The sequence below is a fragment of the Paroedura picta genome, chromosome 1, assembly GCF_049243985.1.
Source record: "Paroedura picta isolate Pp20150507F chromosome 1, Ppicta_v3.0, whole genome shotgun sequence".
Lineage (NCBI taxonomy): Eukaryota > Metazoa > Chordata > Lepidosauria > Squamata > Gekkonidae > Paroedura > Paroedura picta.
Window position 1 is genome coordinate 37030094 of NC_135369.1, and position 22074 is coordinate 37052167.

At 44.3% G+C, this 22074-nt stretch overlaps 1 protein-coding gene across 1 annotated transcript in view; it reads left to right on the plus strand.

Moving 5' to 3' along the window:
• The first annotated feature begins 1583 nt into the window (after positions 1-1583).
• RTN4 (reticulon 4) overlaps positions 1584-22074 on the plus strand; it is a 118806-nt gene continuing 98315 nt past the window's right edge. Inside the window, exon 1 of the mRNA XM_077334110.1 lies at positions 1584-1689. Coding sequence (XP_077190225.1) covers positions 1599-1689 — 91 coding nt within the window. The 5' untranslated portion in view covers positions 1584-1598. The remainder of the gene's footprint in view (positions 1690-22074) is intronic.

A 22074-nucleotide genomic window follows, 5' to 3' on the forward strand; every position in this document is an offset into this window, starting at 1 on the left:
TGACAAACTGATGCTGTGAGTGCTCAGACATCATGATAAATTGGAATCTGAGAGAGGAGCAAATAGAGGTTTATTTGGGATGTCTGAATGCAGACAGTCTGTGAAAGTTATGCAGTTTGGCGGTTAGTATTAAGGCTGCCGACTGTTGAAAGCACAAATCTGGCAAAGGGGCATGGCCCGTGAAGAGATGGTTCCCAGCACAGAGTCTGAGAAACACAGGGGGAAGGAAGTGTTCTAAAGAAGAAAATGCCCTGTTCATCTAAGATAGAGATAGAATTTCCAACTTTGAGTTGGATAATTCCTGGAGATGAGGGAGTGGAATCCAGGAATGGTGAAGCTTGATAATGGGAGAGGGCAGCTGGGTGGTGATGCTGAAGTCCACACTCCCTGGCAGTCATTTTCACCAAGAGGAGTAATCTCTGTCATCTGCTGATCAATTGGCATTCCAGGAGATCTCCAGGCCCCATCTGGAGGTTGGCAGCCCTATATAGAGATCTACTCCATATGCTTATTAGTTTCACCAAGCAACAGCCCATTATAACAGTTCCACACAGACATCTACTATAGTCCAGATTCCTGTTCTTTATCCACTTGCATGTTTACACACATAAATACATGTATGCAGCATATTAAGGAATTAAGGAATTAAGCATTGAGAACATGTTATTGACAATATTACATCCGTTGGATAAATGGAAAACACAGAGGCTGAGAGTCAAATTCCAGAAAGGTAAATCTATATATGCATCTGCCAAGCCCTCAGTGCAGTCAGGAGGGTCAGTGGGGTCAGGATCCTGCCCATGGATCCTGTTACCTAACTCTCCCTGAGCAGCAGTGTGTGTGTGTGTGTGTGTGTGTGTGTGTGTGGGAGGAAGCATCTTTGTGTACTCACCAGAAGTTGATACAGGAAGTTATGATGGTAGCTCTAAGAATTCCTTTGATTCTTATAGCTAGCCTTGTAACTTCCTACATCAACTTCCAGTACAGCCTTTTTCAGCCTTTTGACTGTGAAGGAGCCCTGAAATAATTTTTCAATCTTTGCGCAATTTCAAAAGTGATGCCGGCCTGTCATGCCCCCTGGAAGTGACATCACCACCCATGCCCTTTGACCTCCTTTTGCTCCCTCCCCCTGTCTTTACTGTTACTATGGTGGCTCCATCTCTTGTAGGCCAGAAAGAAGGGCAGGAGCTGAGAAGACAGCTCACATACCATGCTACAACCAACTCCCCTCCCTTTAATTTTATACCTACAGCCTATCCACTGAGTCCTTCAAGATAGAGGAGACAGTTTAAGGTGGGTTTATGCATGCAGGCTAAGCCCTCTCCCAGACACAAAAGCCATGAGATAACTCATGCTAAAGAGGGGGGGGGGGCAATGGAATTAGCCAGTTCCCTAGTTTGTGCTTGAGTCTGTGGGAAAGGCCGTGGACCCTTTCTGAACCTCCCATGGACCCCCAGGGGTCCCTGGACACCTGGTCGGGAATCCCTGTTCTAGTGAGTATAAGAAGTTGCATTTTTAGAATTGGTCCCATGATGTTCATTTCTCCTCACAACCTTCCCATAGGTGCCTGGCGTCACTAATCTAGAAACCCAAAACCCATGCAGAGCAGATCTCTCAAGAAATTGAGTCATGTTACAGAGCAAACAGCTGGGCAGGGAGAAGGAGAAAATGACAGCTTTGGAGCTACTGGTGAGTGTTGCTTTCTTTCTTGCAGTGTGTGAGGGGAAGAATGGGGACTGTTTGAATTTTTTTTTGTCTGTTCCTTGCTTGGGTGGTGGGGGCCTGCTGCTAATTGCATTAGCTGATTTGCATTAGTTGGCAGTTTTTTTCCTGGGGCTGACTGCTAGCTCCACCCTCTGCTGGGTGGGCCTTTGTGCTATAAAAGGCTCTCGCTCACCAGAGGTGCCCACTGAAGGGCAAGAAATAAAGGGCTCTTGGCTTGTGGGTCAAGCTGGGGGACTCTGTAAGTGTTCCAGAATTTTCAGAAGGGGTCTGGTTCTTCCCAGAATGGATCAAAGCGGCATAGCTGGCAATGAGCCTGAGGCTATGACTTGCATAGTCTGTGGCATATTTGTATTTTTACCTCAGGGTAATTTTAAATACACATGTACCAAGTGCAAGTTAGTTGCGCTCCTGGAGGAGAAGGTACAGAAGCTAGAAGAATGCCTGTCCACATTTTATTCTAAAAAGGAGGGTGAAGAGTTATTGGAAGAAACTCATGGAGTACTTTTGGAAGGACATGGGAGAGGTGGAAAAGGTGTCCCCCCAGTTAGAGGAGAACCCAATACAAGAGGACAACAGATGGAAGAAGGGTTGAAAAATAAGGAAATGTTCTGCCTTTCTGATTCTCAGAAATTGTTTCCAGGGTATACTTGAGTGTAGATAGTGACTCTGGACCACAGAGTCTACTCTGCTCTGGTTCAGCCTCACTTGGAGTACTGTGTTCAGTTTTGGGCACCACAGTTGATGAGAGATGTAAACAAACTGGAACGTGTCCAGAGGAGGGCAACAAAGATGGTGCGGGGTTTGGAGACGAAGACGTATGAGGAAAGGTTGGGGCACTAAGAGGTGATATGATATCCATCTTCAAATAATTTAAGGTCTGTCATGGAGAAGATGGAGCAGAGTTGTTTTCTGTTGCCTTAGAGGGTTGGACCAGAACCAATGGGCTGAAATTAATTCAAAAGAATTTTTGGCTAAACATCTGGAAGAAGTTCCTGACAGTTAGAGTGGTTCCTCAGTGAAACAGGCTTCCTCGGGAGGTGGTGTGTTCTTTGGAAGTTTTAAAGCAGAGGCTAGATAGTCATCTGAAAGAAATGCTGATTTTATGAACTTAGGCAGATTGTGAGTGGGTGGGCAGGAAGGGATGTTCCAGTGTTTGTCTCTTGTGGCCTTTCCTTGCATAGCCAGGGAACTGCTGGACACCACTGTGGGATGGTAGGTGAATTCCCTCCAGGCCAGGCTAAATTCTGGAGGATTTTGGGTGGAGGTGAGGGGACATTTAGGTATGAATTGGGGTCACTGTAGGTAGGCAGGTGGTTGTGAGTTCCTGCATTGTGCACTGAGTTGGACTAGATCGATGGTCCCCAACCACCGGGCCAGGCCGCGGCTCCCTCTCCCCACCTCCCCCCCCCCCAGTAAGAAACTTCCCCAGGCCGCAAGCAAATCGGCCGCAAAAGTGGCCGATTAGCTTGCGGCCCAGCAAGCTTCGTTTTGTGGGAGGAGGGGGAGAGGGAAGCAGGGCTGCGCATGCGTGTTTGTGGCCGCGCATGGCGCAAACACGCATGCGCGGCATGCGCGGCCAGGCAATCGCCCTCCCCACCTGCTGCTGGTCCGCAGCCTTAAAAAGGTTGCGGACCACTGGACTAGATGATCCTGTAGATCCCTTCCAATTCTTTCTATGGTTCTATGACAATTGAATCCATGCCAATATTTTCATAATCTGTACAAAGAAATTGAGCATTAAAGAAACCACACACAAATAGACTCACAGGACAGAAAAGTTAAAATCCATGCACACATTCTTTCATACACAAGAGGAAAGGAGCACAGGGGCATACAGATTTTGCAGCATTAGGGATAGGAGAATACAAAGAAGAAAACCAGCACCAAATATTTCAAGCCCCCAAATTCCTCCTCACCTTTTTGTCCTAGTTATCCTTGGGCCTAATTAAAAATAGCAAACCACATCCTTATCAATGGTTCCTCTATATATTTATGAAACAGCCTGAGGGGTGGAACGTGTTTTATATTTAAAACTCATAACTGAAACAACATTGGCTAAATATTGAGGCACCATATTATTCAGTTAAAGAGGAAACTTTCTGGCTTATATAAATACCATACATTTTAATGGAAGCTCCACAAACTTTGTAGTGTCTAAAGATAGTTGACTCACCAACATTTTGGAGTTCTTTGAGAAAGTGAACAAGCATGTAGACATTGGTGACCTGGTAGGCATTCTATACCTGGACTAGCAAAAAAGCCTGTTGCAATTAAAAATATATATCCCCCCCCCACCCGGGCAGGCTCGCCAAGCCCTGGAGAGCCTGCAGTGGGCCTTTTCAGGGCAGGGGGAGCACTGGTAGGGACTCCCTTCCTCCCTCCCGCCCTGCCCCAGGCAGGCCCACTGAAGCCTGGAGAGACCGCAGCAGGCCTTTTGGGGGTTGGAGGGAGTGCTAGCAGGGGTCACGGCCTTCCCTGCCCCCCCATGCACTGGTAAGGCCAGAGTTCACCCCCCTTCTCTCCCAGGTCCCAGTCGTAGGCTGGGCGACATGGAGATCACCAATTGTGGTCCCAGGACCTCTCCTCCTCTACCCAGCTCGTGCTTGCTGGCTGCCTTACAGTCAGTTGAGTGGAGCAGGCTGGCAGTGGTGGGGGATGCGTCTAGGGGCAGGACAGCCTACCTGATTGGCCGTTCATTGGATGGATGGCCAATCAGCTAGGGAATGAGTCCCAACTCCTCCTACCACCTCTTTCCTGTTTTATTTACGGTACAGATTTTCAAAAGTTTTTTTTACAAAGTACATCACCAAAGACTCCTGCGTCATTTTAGAAGTCACGGAATAATAGGATGGATTAAAAACTGGTTAAATGACAGGAATCAAAAGAGTAGGAATCAATGAACAATTCTCACAGTGGAGAGCAGTATTGACCGCAAGGTACTATTTAAGGCTGTGGTACTATTTAATTGAGTCATCAGGGATCTGGAACTAGGAGTGGGTAGTATAGTGGCCGGATTTGCAGATCACCCAAGTATTCAAGATGGTGAAAACCAAAACTGACTGTAAAGAGCTCCAAGGGGATCTCCACAAACTGTGTGAATAGGTGATAATGTGACAATGAAGTTTATTGTTGCTATGAGTATAAGGTGCTACACATTGGGACAAAAAAACCCTTAACTTCAAGTATAGGCTAACATACTTTAGCATAACTAACTTTATGTTAGGAAAGGGACTGAACTAGATATATAGTGTGGCCTCATTTGAAATATGGTGTACAGTTCTGGTCACTGTATCTCCAAAATAACATTGCAAAGCTGGAAAGGATACAGAGGAGGTCAACCAAGATGATTAGGGGAGATGGAGGGTGTTCTTTATGATAACCGTCTGAAGAGTCTGAGAATTTCAGTTTAGAAAAGATATGACTCAGGGTGGACATGATAGAGGTTTATAAAATGGGGTGAGGGAATTGACAAAGATACATTTTCCCCCTCTCCTAAAATACTAGAACTCAAGGGAATCCAATTAAGATAATGGGCAGTAGGTTGAAAACAGCCAAAAAGGAAAAACTACTTACACACAGGGTGATTAAAATATGGAATTTCTGACAGAGGATATGGCATTGGCCACAGGAATAAACAGTTTTAAGAGGGAATTAGATAGAATCATAGAGGATGTCTATTCGTGGCCACGGTGACTGAGGAGAACCAAGATATAGAGGCTCTGAATCCCAGGGCCAGGAGGTAACATCGAGGAAAGGTCAGGACCTCTATGTCCTGTTGATGTTCATTCTGAGGAACTGGTTGGCCACTGTGTGAGACATGATGCTGGACTCAATGGACTACTTGTCTGATCCAGAAAGGTTGTTTTTATGTTCTTATTCATTAAATTAATGCTTGAGCACTCTGCATGAAGAGACCTGAGATCTGCTTGGGGGTAGGAGTATTGCTAGATTCTGGAAGTCACAGAAAATGATATCTCTATTTTTCAGGTGAATGATGATAAAATATACATTGATGGTTCCAAACCAAGCGTGAAATATTGACTTGTCCAACTACTTGGCTTTTAATTTCTTTGGAAATTCATCTGTGAAAGTCATTAGGACGAGAGATTACCAAATATGTACCAATGCACTATCTGGATTTGAGTTGGAGGATGATTATGTTATCTGCTTATTATTAGGACATACCAATTGGAGTATGTCAGTCAATTCCTCAAGAAAAAGCTAGAGTTGTAGCAAAGGCAGAAATGAGAAGTTTGTATTTATACCCCGCTTTTAACTACCCAAAGCAGTCTCAAAGCAGCTTACAACTGCCTTCCATTCCATCACAGTGTTGTGTTTTGTGATAGCATGGCTTTAAGAGTGCTCAGAGCGTGTGTTGCCTGACACAAATACATTTACCAGGGAATGAGGACTGCTTGTTATTTGAGGAGCCTTGAGCCAGTTACTGGTTGAATGCACCCTTTCTCTCTCTTCCATCTGCCTTCTGATGTTGCCTCTTTTAGTACAGATCTTTATCTATTGGCAAGCAGCGGGAGTTATAGGTAGTGGAGTGTGGTGTAGGGTAACCAAGTGCAAAGGAGGACACAAATTGACTCACTTTTTCTGTGGAATAAGATACTACAGTTTAGGGGGATGTAGTTGTTGTTGTTAGGTGCGAAGTCATGTCTGATCCATCGCGACCCCATGGACAATGATCCTCCAGACCTTCCTGTCCTCTACCATTCCCCGGAGTCCATTTAAGTTCACACCCACTGCTTTAGTGATTACATCCAGCCACCTCGTTCTCTGTCGTCCATTTCTTCTTTTGCCCTCAATCGCTCCCAGCATTAGGCTCTTCTCCAGGGAGTCCTTCCTTCTCATGAGGTGGCCAAAGTATTTGAGTTTCATTTAGGGGGATGTAGGTAATTGTACATTTAAAACACACATGGTCAACCCAGCAAGAGAAAATACTCGTGCAAAAAGAGGCACAGTAGGATGTATATTTCCTCATCCATCCAGGAAGATTGTCCTCTGCTAGATATTTCTGCCTGCCACTCCATTGCTAGATCTGCCCTCAGAAAACACATCTAGTGGGCCTAGGACTCTTTGAGAGCATGCGTATATGCTCCAACAAATGCCATACTGAAAGAGAAATCACCACTGTTTGCATTAAAAGTCACTAAGGCTACAATATATATCTGAACTTTAAGAAGTACGTTCTTTTGAGTGGCAACAAATTCCCTTGACCAGAACATTAATGTCTTCACATCATATTCTTCTAGAAGAGTACTTGAATGCCATGGGCAATATGTCTTGAAAGCTGGTAATAACAAAACAAACATGCAAAAAAGTGAATCAAATAGTTAGATGTAGCCCAACTGTGATCTTGGACCTCATGAAAATGACGCATAAGAGGAGCTGCAGTAATCATGCAATTTGGTAAACAGGTCAGTCTTATTCTAGTAAAGTTAAAGGTATCCCCTGTGCAAGCACCGGGTCATATCTGACCCTTGGGGTGACACCCTCTAGCATTTTCATGGGAGACTCAATACGGGGTGGTTTGCCACTGCCTTCCCCAGTCTTTACCGTTTACCCACCAGCAAGCTGGGTACTCATTTTACCGACCTTGGAAGGATGGAAGGCTGAGTCAACCTTGAGCTGGCTGCTGGGATTGAACTCCCAACCTCATGGCCAGACAGCTTCAGACAGCATTTCTGCTGCCTACCACTCTGCACCACACGAGGCTCTTATTCTAGTAGTTGTAGTCACTTTGTGTGCAGTTTCAAGCTATCAGGAAGGATTCAGAGCAAACTTATCAAAATGAATGGGAAGCTGCAGAGAAGCATGACCATTCACCTCAAAGGGAACTGTGCAGGATATATTTCGTTGGTGTTCACAACAACAATTATTTTGAAGTTATAAATGTATCCCCCTCACCACATATACAAACACTGATTTGTTAATCTCATAAAGCAATCAGCATCAGAAAAACAGCAGTAAGGAAAAATCTTTCTAAACTTCCAGAAAGCCTTTGATGTAATTCCTCATCAAAGGAGCCTGTTTTTCTGGGGCTGATTGTTTTATGAGACTATAACATATCAGCCTAACTAAGCAGTCCTCTTGAATTTTAAAAATGGGTTAATTAACAGGAATCAGAGAGTGAGTATAAACGGGCAGTTTTCACAGTGAAAGGGGTTAAGCAGTAGAATCCTGCAGGGCTCAGTGCTAGATCCATCCTCAGAGTTCAACTCAATGGAATTAGGAGGCTGTAACTCTGATTATTAATCCATTAACAGTTAACTCATTAATTTATATGGTCACCATTAGTTGAAAGCACACACACAACTCTGCATAAGATGGCAGGGTGAGTCTAACAAACTATCTGACATTTCAGGTGTTCTGTCCTCAGCCCTTTTCAGGCTCCAAAAAAAGAAGGGATGTATATTGTTGGGCTCTATGATTGCACCTGGTATTAAACAGAACAGTCTATATTATCTGGATGTCCCTGGTTCCTGTTTTGTTCAGATTTGTGCTCTTTGAGAAAGTCTGTTATTTTGGTATGGTCTGTTGCAGAAGTTCTACATACTTTAAGATCCTCCACAGAGGCTCTAGAGAAGTTGAATATCAAGTGGAGTAGTGATGGATAGATAATATACTTCTTGATTTATTTATATTTATATCATGCCTCTCTCACCAAGCAGGATCCAAAGCAGCTTACATAGTACTCATCCATGCCATCCTCACATGAACCCTGAAGTGTTGGTTCGGCTGAGGGAGCATCACTGGCCCAAGCTCCCTCAGCAAACCTCCAGGATAGAGTGGGGATTGGAACCTGGTTCTCCCAAATCCTTGTTTGACACTCTAACCACTATCCTAAACTGGCTCTCAAAGGCACAGCAGCTAAGACATAATATGCATCCTGCCATTTCATAGGCTGTTCCTGAAAAACCATCTTGGTTTTTCAAACACTGCATTATAGTTATTTCAAAGTAAATGAATACAGTAGGAGTAGATGCTTCAGCAGCATGTAATAGGGAACAGCTTAGTCAGTAATATTTGGTACAAGGAAAAGGATGTTCCAAGCATTGTTCCTTGTTTTCATTTGCAAACCACTGGAGGCAATGTGATTGATAGGCAGCATGAAGCTTCTGAAAGGGACTGTCTTGGTATAAATACTAGAAGTCTGGCCAGGTATGATCAACTATCTTATTCTGGCATCCTTCATCCCTTCTCTGGCTTCAACCTCCAAGTTTCAGGAACTCTGGATTTGAGAGGCCATATGCAGGGCTGGTTTATCAATATAGCACTTGTAGCACATACTATGGGCCCCATGCCTCCAGGGGTCCCACACAGTGCCTTCTCTCCCATGGATCATGGCTGTAGCCTCTCTCCTTCCTCATTTTCCCTCTTTAAGAACACTTTCCACTGTGAGGGTCACCTCTGCCCCCAGTCTGGCTGCTCCTGCCGCAACTGTACTCTGCTAGAGCCCACAAATCCTTATACTGGCTCTGGTGCTAAGGCCCTGTTCTCTCTTGTCCTGGAGGGATGGACCAGAACCAATGGGATGAAATTCAAAAGAAATTCTGTCTGAACATCCAAAGGAAGTTCCTGACAGAGCAGTTTCTCAGTGGAACAGGCTTCCTTGGGCGGTGGTGGGTTCTCCATCTTTGGAAATTTTTTAACAGAGGCTGGATAGCCATCTGACAGAAAGGCTGATTCTGTGAAGGCTTAAAGGGGTGGCAGGTTACAGCGGATGAGTGATAGGGTTGTGAATGCCTTGCATGGTGCAGGGGGTTGGACTAGATGACCCATGAGATCCCTTCCAACTCTATTATTCAATGGTTCTATGAAATCCTTAAACCACTCCTGGCCATACTCAGGGGCAGATGCCCTGGGCCCCTCAGTTGGGGGGCCAAAACCATCTGTGTCCCCGCCCACTCCCAAAGGAAGAAAATAAGGGTAGGCTCCTCACACTACCAGCGTCTGCCCATCTGGGACACAAGAAACTGGCTTAGTCAGTGGTTCCTCCAACCAGACTTGCATATATAAGCTAGTGGTTCTCACCCTGTGGGTCAAACAACCCTTTCACAGGGGTTGCGGTAGGGCAAGCAGCTTGGCCAGGGGGAGGGGGCATCGCCACTGTTGCCGCTCCTCCTGCAAGCAGGAAAGGGCAAGATGGGCATGGTGGGACAAGAGGCAGAACTGAGGGCCTTTTCGCACGGGGATCTTTGTTGCAAATTGTTTGCGGAATGAAAAATCGCCATTTAAAATAGTGGAATTCGTCGTTATGCATACCTGCCTTTGTAGTGGAATCAGTTGCGTTTTTTAGCGTTTCCCACAGGCTTCCGGTCTCGGCAGAAATCGCTAGAAAGGAAGCGCTATTGCCGAGCTCATCCCGCCCCTGGCCGTCAAGCAGCCAATGGGCAGCCGTTAGCATGCTCCCAAACAGCCCCTTTCCCTTTAAGAAAGGTTTTTTTTTAAAAAAAAACAGACCCATAGCAACGAATCTAGGTAGATTCGTTGCAACGAAGAGACCCATCCAGCTGCCTAATGTGAGCTGTCGTTTGATTGTATGATCGTTGGCACGCTGCCTCGAGTGATAAAAAAAAAATCCCCCCCCTCTCACGGGCCCGATTTTCGGCTGAATTAATGTGTGAAAAATAAAGGGACTTTATTTCAGCAAATGGGCTTTTATGTGGTTTGTGCTTAGTGACTAAAGGTGAAGGACTGAAGCCAGGGAAGCCTCTAAACAGAAAGAGGCTCGCTGGTGCGTTTATCCCCGCTCGCTCGGAGAAAAAAAAATGGCGATCGCTTCGCCGGAAGTTTGGAGGAGAGAGCCAGGGGGAGGGACTTTGAAGAACCCACAACAATGGTAACGCACAGGTCTTTAGCGCTATTGTTGCAGATTGGTTGCAGGAGTGTATCGCTATCCGGAGGGTGAATCCACTTTTCTGGATTCCCCTGAAAGCGCTACAACGAAGCGCTTTTTGCGGGTCGGTTTCAGGATTGTTGCAGATTGTCTACGACGTCGTGGGTTATGGCAAATTAGTAGCGTTTCCAATTAGCAACCATTGTGCTATTTTGAAGCCGTGCGAAATGGCCCTGAGAAACCCCAGGGAAAAAAACAATTTACATACGATCATGAACAATGGATCTTCACGCCATTGGTCTCTGTTTAATTTCTGTGAAAGAACACTTGCATAATGTTATGGTTGGGGGGTCACCACAACATGAGGAACTGTATTAAAGGGTCCCGGCATTAGTGAGAACCACTGGTATAAGCGATCCCTTGCTTAGCAAAAGGGGGCTGCTGGTGGAAGGTAGTGATTCTGGGGCCCCATCCTGGGCTTTTCCCCAGAGCACTAGAATCATTGACTTTTTATACTTCAGGTCCAGATTGAAGTATGACTGCTTATCAGCTTCGCTCAGATCCTCCAGAGATGGCCTGTCATGCAAACCTGGATGAGCATTTCACTGACAGGATGCTTTAGGCAAGGGGTGTTTTGGCCCGGGATATGGCCTGGGAATTACTAGCAAGCCCATCCTGAATTTCTGTGAAGGAGAACAAAAAATTCTAGGGAATGGCTGTCACTCTTGAGAAGGAAGGGTTCCAGAATCTAAGCAGCTGCCACCTATAGACCCGATAGTTTCAGAGGGTAGATGCTATGTATGTGGACAGAATAGTGCTAATACAAACCACTATGCAAATCAAAACTTGATAGTCCATCAGTCATAGACTCCAATTTTTGGACTCTATGGACCAATCCAAGGGCTTCATTAAAGGCCAACTAGGGCTCTTGGTGGGCCAACTAAGGTGTATGTAAGTTTGTGGTTTTTCTCTTATCCCTTGTTCGGTATTGTTGGTGTTACTTCAAAAAAGAGCTCTATTTTCGAAGAACTTTGGAGTCTGTGTCTACCAAACCTGCAGACTTAATAGCAGCCAAGGTAGGTGTGCAATAGAACAGTTAGATTCAAGACCAGTAGGGCCCTAGAGACCAGTCAGTTGTTCAGGGTATAAGCTTTCGAGAGTCAAAGCTCCTTTGTCTGGCTGGTGACTGGAGTGGGTAATGTAAAAGGAAGGCCTTCTGGGACCACTGCAGCCATTTCCCTGGTTTGTTCCAAGAGGTCTGTTCCACCAGTGTAAAAGGAAAGGGTCCCTTTTGACCAGCAAAAATGCTATGCTGTTTATGGGTCATGGGACCTTGATAGGGCTGTACGAAGGATGGCAATTAGATGAGACTGAATGAAAGAGGCGGCTGGATCCAGTCTTCTGTGTTGTGCTGATGTCCATAGTGGCAGAGTCGGGGAAGAGGGCAGTCCTAGCAATTCCAGGATGCATACCAGTTTCTTGTTTCTAAGCTAAGGTGACCAGATTGTCCCACTTTTGGAGGGACATCTGGGGGCACCTGGAAAAATTATACTTATGTTGCAATTAAATATATATATATATATTACAATATTATTTTTGCATTCTATGCGTTCTATGAATTTTTTTGTTGCTCCATATAGACAAAATTCTTAGTCAAGAACCCCCCCCCCCCCCGGTCAATGGTGTCCCACTTTACCAATGTTAAAATCTGGTCACCTTATTCTAAGCTGCATGTTTTCTGTATATATCAGCCAAGTTGGCATGTAGCAGTGGAGGGGCTTGCGTGTGTACATGTGTCTATAAGCACCACTTAATTCCAAAGCAAGGAATATATTGCAGGTTTGTAGAAAATGACATTATGTGTATCACCAAGCACATTACCAGTACTTTCATTTAAGGCAAGACAAAGAAACTATTTTCTAATGAAATTGGTTTTTGGCATAGCAGTGCATCGATGATATAAATATTATGGATTACATTGTTTATATACTTCATGTTGGAAAACAATCAGCAAGTTGTTTGGAGCAGGCCTATCTTGTAGGACTTGTTGTTGTAAACTGCAAAGTGATGGTCCTGTACCCAGCAGAGACAGTGGTGGCAGAACAGGAATTGCAGTTGTTGCCAAAAGGCCTGCCTAGACGTGTTCACTTGGATCTTTTGTTTTGAATGAGAAAGCCCATTTCCTCTAGCTCAGGAGAAGGGCTTTGTTCCCAGTCACTCTGCCTTTGTCTGTGTCAGAGTCTGGCTGTCTGCATGTCTTCCATTTAGTGGCACCATGTAAGAACCATTTTTTCCTGTAACTTGCTTAAGTTTATAGAGCCCTTATTGGCCAATCTGTGAATATGATATATTCATGCATATATCTGTAAAAGGAAAGCATTTTGTGTTCTACCTCTTTTGTTCCTTGTTCAAGAAATACCCGAAGGATCCAAAGTAAAGCCCATTCTGCTCTGTCTCTCTGGGTGTGCAACAGAAGTAGAACCTTAAGCAGTGTGCAGGGATATTGCACCTATTTTGCAATTTTTGGTGACTTTTGCCAGATGGGTTTGCTATGTGTGGGCAAGGGCAAAAGGTTTATTGGGACCACAGCCAGATTCTCAATGTTTTGGTAGGAGAAGGTATGAGCTGGTGTGGGTTTAATTCCCCCAACACTTCCAAATGGCCAGTGACCTGAAATGAGAATCGCCAGCTCCTGGTTGGGAAATACCTGGGGGTTTTCCAGGTGGAAACTGAGGAAGGTGGAGTTTGGAGGGAGAGAGACTTCAGTGGGGTATAGCGCTATAGAGTTCACCTTCCATAGCAGCCATTTTTTCCAGGTAAATAGTTCTGTTGCCTGGAGTTCAGTAGCTATAGCAGAAGAGCTCCAGCCACCACCTGGGAGTTGGCAACCCTATCTGAAAACCAGAACATGTCATCACCTTTTGCCTGTCCCTAATTGAGACCCCCAAATGAATGTTTTTAGAAGAAGAGTTGGTTCTTATATGCCGCTTTTCCCTACCCGAAGGAGGCTCAAAGCGGCTTACAGTCGCCTTCCCATTCCTCTCCCCACAACAGACACTCTGTGGGGTGGGTGAGGCTGAGAGAGCACTGATATCACTGCCCGGTCAGAACAGTTTTATCAGTGCCTGGTGAGCCCAAGGTCACCCAGCTGGTTGCATGTGGGGGAGCGCAGAATCGAACCTGGCATGCCAGATTACAAGTCCGCACTCCTAACCACTACACCAAACTGGCTCTCTCTTTTAACAAAAGTAATTTAAAATAGTGATTAATTTTAATAAGCTTTAACTTCATGGTGGAAAACAACTACAGTAGTAGAATTTTCAGAAACATCCCCTTACTTTTTACAGTATTAAGGAAACGGTAATTTGTGGATTTGCCCTAAGATCACATTACCAGTTTCCTCTAGAACAAAGCCTAGAGAACTGCTGTGCCTGAGGAAGCACTACTACAGTATCTATTAGCTGACCTTGCCAGCTTTGATAATAAACCTTTACTCCAGCCAGAACTTTACTTATCTTATATTTAGAAACCTTCTCTTGACCTCCCAAATGCATTAGTCTCCCTCCTACTCTTTAAAACATACAGATTGCCTCCAAGCTGCTGCTGAATAGCTTATAAGGCATTCAGTGTTTAAAATGGAGCTTCTGGCTCTGTCACACTGCAACTGCGCACTGTGCGCATTTGATATATGTGGCTGGCAGAGGGAATACCGGCTTGATAGAAGCCTTTTTTAATCTGTGCTGAGCATGACGGACAATCACGGAACACTCTTGTATCTGACTGACTTGAATGTTTGACCTCATTCCTGAAATATTAGCACTTAGACAGGACTTCTGTCTAAAAATAAAAACCTAGGAGGGCTTTCTTTCCTGCAGAAGGTATTGCAGAACCCCCTGTCAAGGGGACATGATAGCCCTCTTTAAGTATTTGAAAGGTTGTCACTTGGAGGAGGGCAGGATGCTGTTTCCGTTGGCTGCAGAGGAAAGGACACGCAGTAATGGGTTTAAATTACAAGTACAACGGTATAGGCTAGATATCAGGAAAAAAATTTTTCACAGTCAGAGTAGTTCAGCAGTGGAATAGGCTGCCTAAGGAGGTGGTGAGCTCCCCCTCACTGGCAATCTTCAAGCAAAGGTTGGATACACACTTTTCTTGGATGCTTTAGGATGCTTTGGGCTGATCCTGCGTAGAGCAGGGGGTTGGACTAGATGGCCTGTATGGTCCCTTCCAACTCTATGATTCTAAGTGCCAAAGAAATGGCACCCTCATTGGGAATTTTCACAGCCCTCGAAATAATTGGTAGAATTTTGACAGTTTACGCTGGGCTGCATAGCAGCAAGTTATATGCCAGTTTTATAGTTTGCACTCTTTTTGACAACCACTGTCCCCATGTTGTTCTGATGGGAAAAGTCTCATTTAAAGACATGGAGGTAGACTGACAGAAACGGTAAAGCCCAGAATCACCTGGACCTTCTAAAACCAGGACAAATTGGCTGTTTTATGAAGTTGACCGTTATGGATTGCAAATAGTTAAACTCAGGGGCAGCTGTAACTAAGCAAAATGTTTTGGGCAGTAGTTTGTGTGTGTGTGTGAGAGAGAGAAAGAGCACAATGCAGGGGCATCTTGAAAATTTTAGGGAAATAGCTTTCCCCCTTAACTCCTCAATTAAAGGGCAAGAGATTTACTTGAGAGAGAAAGAGAAAGTTGGGAACCGGCACATTCCTACAGTAGATTATTACAGTATTACACTATATTGATCTAGCAATTCTGGGGTTATAATAATGAACTTGGCTTCCTCTGTACCATGTAAAATTAGGCTCCAGTTATCCTGTTAGATAGAAATACCACACTTTTCTTTATTCTTTATAATGAACCTGTGCATTCTGATTAGCAGTATTAAATTAGCATCAGTAGAGGCCAAGTTCAAGTACTTCTATTTTTTGCCCTTTTCAAGGAGAGAACAGCTGTTTCATTGTCCCAGTAGTCCTTGTTGCAGTCTAAAATCTGTTTTGCACCCAACGTAGTCTAACCTCATAAACTCTGCATAATGCTTCCCCCGCTCCAGATGAAGAGAGTGATGAACTGCAGATGGTGGGCCTCTTCCATCATATCAAGAAACAGTTTTCCCCTCTTCCTTTTTATAGTGTTCCCTCAATATCCAGTCTGAAGATGAGTTTTAATGAATTTAACATTGCTGTTAAAGTATTGCAGTTTTGTACCTTTTGGATATAGAACCAAGTGAAACTGCCTTTGATTATAAGCCATCTAGCTGAGAGGTATATATGACTGGAAGCTCTGCTAGTTTCACAAAAAGGACTTTCCAACCCTCTGTTTAAGATCCTTTTACCCAGTATGAAGCCTAGGCCCTTTTTTAGGGTTGCCAGGTCTTCCCTGACCACTGGCGGCGGGGGGGGGGGAGGAGAAACTCCTGAAGATATGCGGGAGGATCCTGGGGAAGTTAGTCACCTCAGTGGGATGTAATGCCATAGAGCCCGTCCTCCAGTCCAGAGCATCTATTTTCTCCAGGGCCCTTGTAGTCTGGAGACAAGCTTTTGTTCCAAGGGATCCCCTACCCCTTCCATATGTTAGCTTGTGCCACACTGCTATACTATGATCTGCTGTCTTATAAACACCACAAGAAGAGAAGGTTTTTTTTTAATCCACCATTTTTCTCTGTCTAAAAAACTTTCAAAGTGGCTTCCAGTCATCTACCTTTCCTCTCCCCGCAACAGACACCTTGTGAGGTAGGTGGGGCCTGACTGAGATAATTCTGAGAGAACAGTGACTTTCCCAAGGTCACCCAACTAACTTGATATGTCGGAATGGGAAACCCAGATCAGAGTCCCCTGTTCTTATCCCCCTCAGCACATTGACAAGTACTGCAAATCAAAAGCCCTTTACAATGTACCTATGGGAATAAGAATAAGGCCACTGTAATCCAGGGGTACTGTTTAATCCAAAAATGGACAAGATCTACCTCTGGGGGGGAAAGGAAGCTAATCGGGAGCCCTGCTTGTATTTCCCCAAACTACTTACCTTATTATAATGTGGTTTATAATCCTGTTCCATGGAAAAGGGTTCTATGTAGCCCCAGAACTTCAACCCCTGGTAATCTCTCCAAATCTAAATCTTAATTTAAACTCTATTCAATAAACTACTATGAGTTGAAAATGTTATGGCTTCTACATGAGAATGGATTGTGCAAAAAAGTCTGAATGTGTTTTGCCAACGTCAGCAACAGCAACAAGCAACTTGCAGCACAATATCATATCTGCAAATGCTATGAGATACACCTAAATGAATAATTCCCAAGTCTGATGCAGCTACAAAATGCTCTCGTCCTGCATGGCATTTGACTTGTTGTGTGCCTTTTGGCTGATAGCTCTTCTAAATTGTGTACTTTTACACTTTGCTTGCAATTGGCAACATAGTACCCAATGTCAGCTATCTAGGCAGTATGTAATAAAATGTGCTTTTAATTAACACAGATCTGGCTATATACAAAGTACAAGATTCTTTGTATATAGCCAGATCTGTGTTAATTAAAAGCACATTTTATTACACCAGGCATGGAATTATATATTGCTGGAATGGCCTCTCCCTTGAGGTTTGCCTGAAGCCTCCTATTGATGTCCTTTAGGTATGAGAAGCTGGAGTGTAGCCCTGACGTGGATAGCCCTGGTATGCCCGATCCCGTTAGGTCTTGGAAGCTAATCAGGGCTGACCCCAGCTAGTATTTGGATTGGAGACCTCCAGGGACTTGGATGGAGTTCCTCCAAGGAACACTAGGGGTCATGACACAGAGGTAGGCAATGGCAAACCTCCTCCAAACATCCCTTGCCTGGCTGCCAAACGATCCTTGAATTTCCTGGCTACACCACGTACACCATAAATAATGCTAGGGCTGTGCAAAATTTAAAAATCGTTTTTTTCAGGACTGGGTATATTGGCCCTGATAGTGGCAAATCCCAATAATTGTATGTCTTCATATTCAGTAATTTTCAGGAACCTGGAATTTTTCAGGTCCGTTATACCCTATGGGGGACCATTAAAGTCAGTGGCAAATCTATCCTGTGGTTTATTCAATAGTTGAGGAGAGGAACGAATTTACAATATAGGTACCGGAGTCTTTCCCCAAAAGAACCTCTAGGTTTCAAAAAGATTGAACCAGGGGATCCAATTCTATGGGCACCCAAGGAAGGTGCCCCCATTCTCCATTGTTTCCAGTGGAGGAAAACAGCAGGGCAACACAAGTCCAGCATATCATAGTCTAGGCTTTTAGTCCATCTTCACTGTCATCAGCACCCTGGTCAGTTTAGGGAAGCTCGCCTCCTTTCTCCAGGCTCTTAGTTCCATTATAATTTTTGGCCAGGCAGTATTGATCATGACACCCAATCAGGACACATTCTTGCTGGAACCCTCTAGAAAGTTACCTTAAGGTAAAGGTAAAGGTATCCCCTGTGCAAGCACCGAGTCATGTCTGACCGTTGGGGTGACGCCCTCCAGCGTTTTCATGGCAGACTCAATACGGGATGGTTTGCCAGTGCCTTCCCCAGTCATTACCGCTTACCCACCAGAAAGCTGGGTACTCATTTTACCGACCTCGGAAGGATGGAAGGCTGAGTCAACCTTGAGCCGGCTGCTGGGATTGAACTCTCAGCCTCATGGACAAAGCTTTCAGATGGCTGCCTTACCACTCTGCGCCACAAGAGGCTCATAGAAAGTTACCTTATAACTCCTGATTCCCCCCCCCCCCTTCCATCCTGTGGGCTGCAGGTTCTCATGAGAAGCTATTTACCATATTTCCACATCTGGCAAGATGGAATAAACCTGTTAATATCCATATTATCCCTTGAGAGGAATCAGGGTGCTTTGCCTCACACTTTTTTAACCTTTTCAAAGTGGAATTCTAAGAAACTTTTTTCCTGGAGTAAGTGCCATTGAATAAATCTGAGTAGGATTCTAAATAGCCATCCTTAGGGTGATAGTTTGCTGCCCCCCTCCCCATCTTTGATTGATAGGAACTAAGGTTTGGTAGGTTTGATAATATTGTTGTGGTTGCCTAGCAACTCCCAAAATGGACATTGGGATCTCAGAAGTAATCTCACAAAATCTCAGTGGGAATTCATCTGTCAGTGCTACAGATGATACTTCTGTTATTTTGGGAAATGTTGGTAACCCTGGGTTTAGAGCTGCGTCTGAATTAAACCATTATTGTGAGGAAGGGCTGCTTGATTTTAGAGAATCTGACAGCATCACTACTTCCTTGACCATGCTGAGACAGCTTGGAGCACTGTTCAAAGCAATCTGTCATTGAAATGTATTCTGTAATGACATGCTGGCAACCAGAGACAAAGGGCAAAGGACAAAAGGACGGCCTTTAGCTGCCCAGCATTGAAGGCTGTCTGTAGCATGGATTTGTTGCAACGTGCCATGCCAGGTTCTTTGATCCAGCCACTGAAACACTAATCATTTTAATAACCTGGCATGCTTAATAGGATAGCATGTACCAGTTGGAGTGGCAGACTTTGGTGCTTGGGCTTGCAGAATTCAGCCATCAGGCTCGGCTCAGGATTCCAACAGGCTTTGTGGGTCAAGAGGAAGCACCTTGAAGCTAATAGGGAAATTGTCTGGCAGTCCAGCAGGGTAACCAAGTCAGGAAGGGAATTATGCACTCATTGCATCTGGTGCCAAGAAGAATCCTGGCTGCATCCTTCTTCTGCAGCAGCAGATGAAGCCTCTTAAATCTTTTTCTTGCTCAGCAGGATAGATTTGGCTTTCAAGCAGGCCTGCTGGGTAGAACAAGGCATAGGCATGGAGGAATGGCACAGAGATCAAAAGGAGGAGCGGCTGAAATGGAAACAAATCGAAATTAATCTTGGGGCGATTTTTTGTCGTTAATAAATTAATATCATTTAGCCCAATAAAGGTTATCTGAATCTGAATAAAAAAGCCACATTAAACTGCTCTGATTGATTCACCTATGGAATAATTAATTAATTAATTAATTAATTCATATATTGCATGGCATGTATGTAGTATAACCAGGAGGTCCTTAGATTGACTGGCTGCCAGGCAACAGATGTTTGCAGGTGTTTACATTGCCTCCCCACATCACAGCTTTGGTATTCCTTGGAGATCACCCTTCCAAGTACTAGCCAGGGCCCACCCTGCTTAGGTTCAGAGATCTGGGATCAGGCTTGCAATATGGAAGTATATAAAGCTTGAATCTTGCAAGTATCAATAAACATTTCTGGTTACAACTGAAACTCCCAACTCCATGGCTGATTTAAATGAGCCACAGAATTTGCACAGCCAATTCAGAGCTGTTTTCACAGAGCAGTTCTGTCAGGGTTCGCTCAGTCCCACCTACCTCACAGGGTGTCTGTTATAGGGAGAGGAAGAGAAGTTGATTGTAAACTATAGAGACTCCCTTGGGTAGTTAAAAGGGCAGTATAAAAACCAACTTTTCTTCTAGAAAGAAATTTCCCATGGATGAGATTAATGTATCATGCCTGCTGCACAAATTATTACTGGATTATACCACATCAGATTGCATGAACAGAGCTGCATTTTTGAAATACTTCTCCAAGGGAAAAGAACAGTTCATATAGAAAGCTGTTGTTTCAGGAAGGTTAGGCAAAACCCCTCCTCTCTGGTATCTAGCTTCATATGCGCAAGGGAGGTTGTATTTGTGTGGCTCAGTGATTTCTGTTGTTAAAAACAAACTGATTTTGCATGATGTTTTCCACCGCAAAGCATACTGGGATTTGGCTTAGGGTAAAAATGATACCCCAAAGGCAGTATGTGTGATGCTGTTGTTGTGTACAAAACTGTTTGAACACTAAACAAATCAAAGCTTCACCTGCAGTCTTAAGTGGAAGAGTTCAAGACCAGTTTCACATGAGAAGAGGTGAATTGAGGTTTGTATAGTTATTTTCAAATGTAGTAGGGGAAGAGGAAATTATTACTTGGATGCATCAGTAGAAGAATGTTGTCCACAAAATTATAGCAAGACAATTTAGATGTTGGATGAAATGCCTTAAATGCAAAAGGGTATTGATGATTTAAAACAAATATTCTGAGCCAGGGATTTTGAGACAAATGTATACAAACTAGTGAGGCTCTTTCAAGTTTCTAAGGACAGATAATCAATGCATGTGTGTAGAGATTGGGGGGGGGGGAGCGGCTCTGCCCCCATCCTGTGCATATGATATTATTAAGCTTATGTGCATACATGTATACACATGCACAGCCCTCTCTGGTTTGTGGGTCCCTGGTTACCTACAGAGACCCCTGCACAAAAACCTGGGTGTACATATGCTCTCTGAAGGTTATACAGAAATCAGGGGTGAAGCTATTCATTGAGGTCTTGCCACTCATCCCCATCCCCCTCTTTAGAATGTTTGAAAAGGGCTTCAGATCCCACTGAATCTCTCCTGAGCTGTGTTTTTATACCCCCCTTTTCACTACCTGAAGGAGCCCCAAAGTGGCTTATAAACACCTTTCCCTTCCCCTCCACACAACAGACATCCTCCATCCAGCAGGGTCTGAGAGAGCTCTAAGAGAACTGATCTGAGAGAATGGTTCTAAGAGAACTGTGACTTGCCCAAAGTCACCCAGCTGGCTGCATGTGGAGGAGTGAGGAATCAAACCGGGTTCTCTAGACTAGAGCCCATCACTCTTGGTCACTACACCACACTGGCTCTCAAAGCTTCACGTTGTGCATAGCTGGATGTAACATTCCAGCTTTTAAACTGTGCAATATATGAATGTTCTCTTGCAAATTCTTGGAGAGGAGTCTTCTGCTGATGTATCTCAAAATAGCAATTTGCTTTGTTTTAGCACGGTGGCATCATCCAGTGTTCTACAAAGTAAGCATGAGTCAGCAGCACTAAGGACTATTCTTCTTGAAGGGGCTGCCGCTTAGTCAGAAATTATGTGCAAGGTGGCTGTTTTAATTTTATTTGTCTTATTGAACTAGTAGTGGAGAGTGGAACCACATCATCCTTCACTGTAGACCCCACAGGAAAGTATCAGCTAGGAAAACCCCCCTTGAGCTGTCATTTAATTTAGTAATTCCCAAACATAGTAACATGCCTCTACGTGAGTCACTGCTGTGAAGAGATCTCCTTCCCTGATTTCCTCAGTAGATTGGTCATTTTGCTCTATCTTTGCTTGGGGAGTGACAAGCTAAAACAATTTCCTCACATGCAGACTTACAGCAGAATGACCAGTCCTCAGAGGATGTTACCGTGTTTGAATCTCTGTGTGAGTTTCTGGTCTAGACTTGTTGTAGTTACCAGGCAAGCCCGGATCTTTTATTATTTATTATTATTATTGTTAGATTTATTTCCCGCCACTCCCCGTAGGCTCGTGGTGGGTAACAGTAGTCTTCAACCCATTAAAATACTCATTAAAAGACTTTAAAAACATTAAATCTGTGATTCATACCAAAACATAGGATCTGGGTTCCTCTTGAGGCAAGTAATTTTTATTC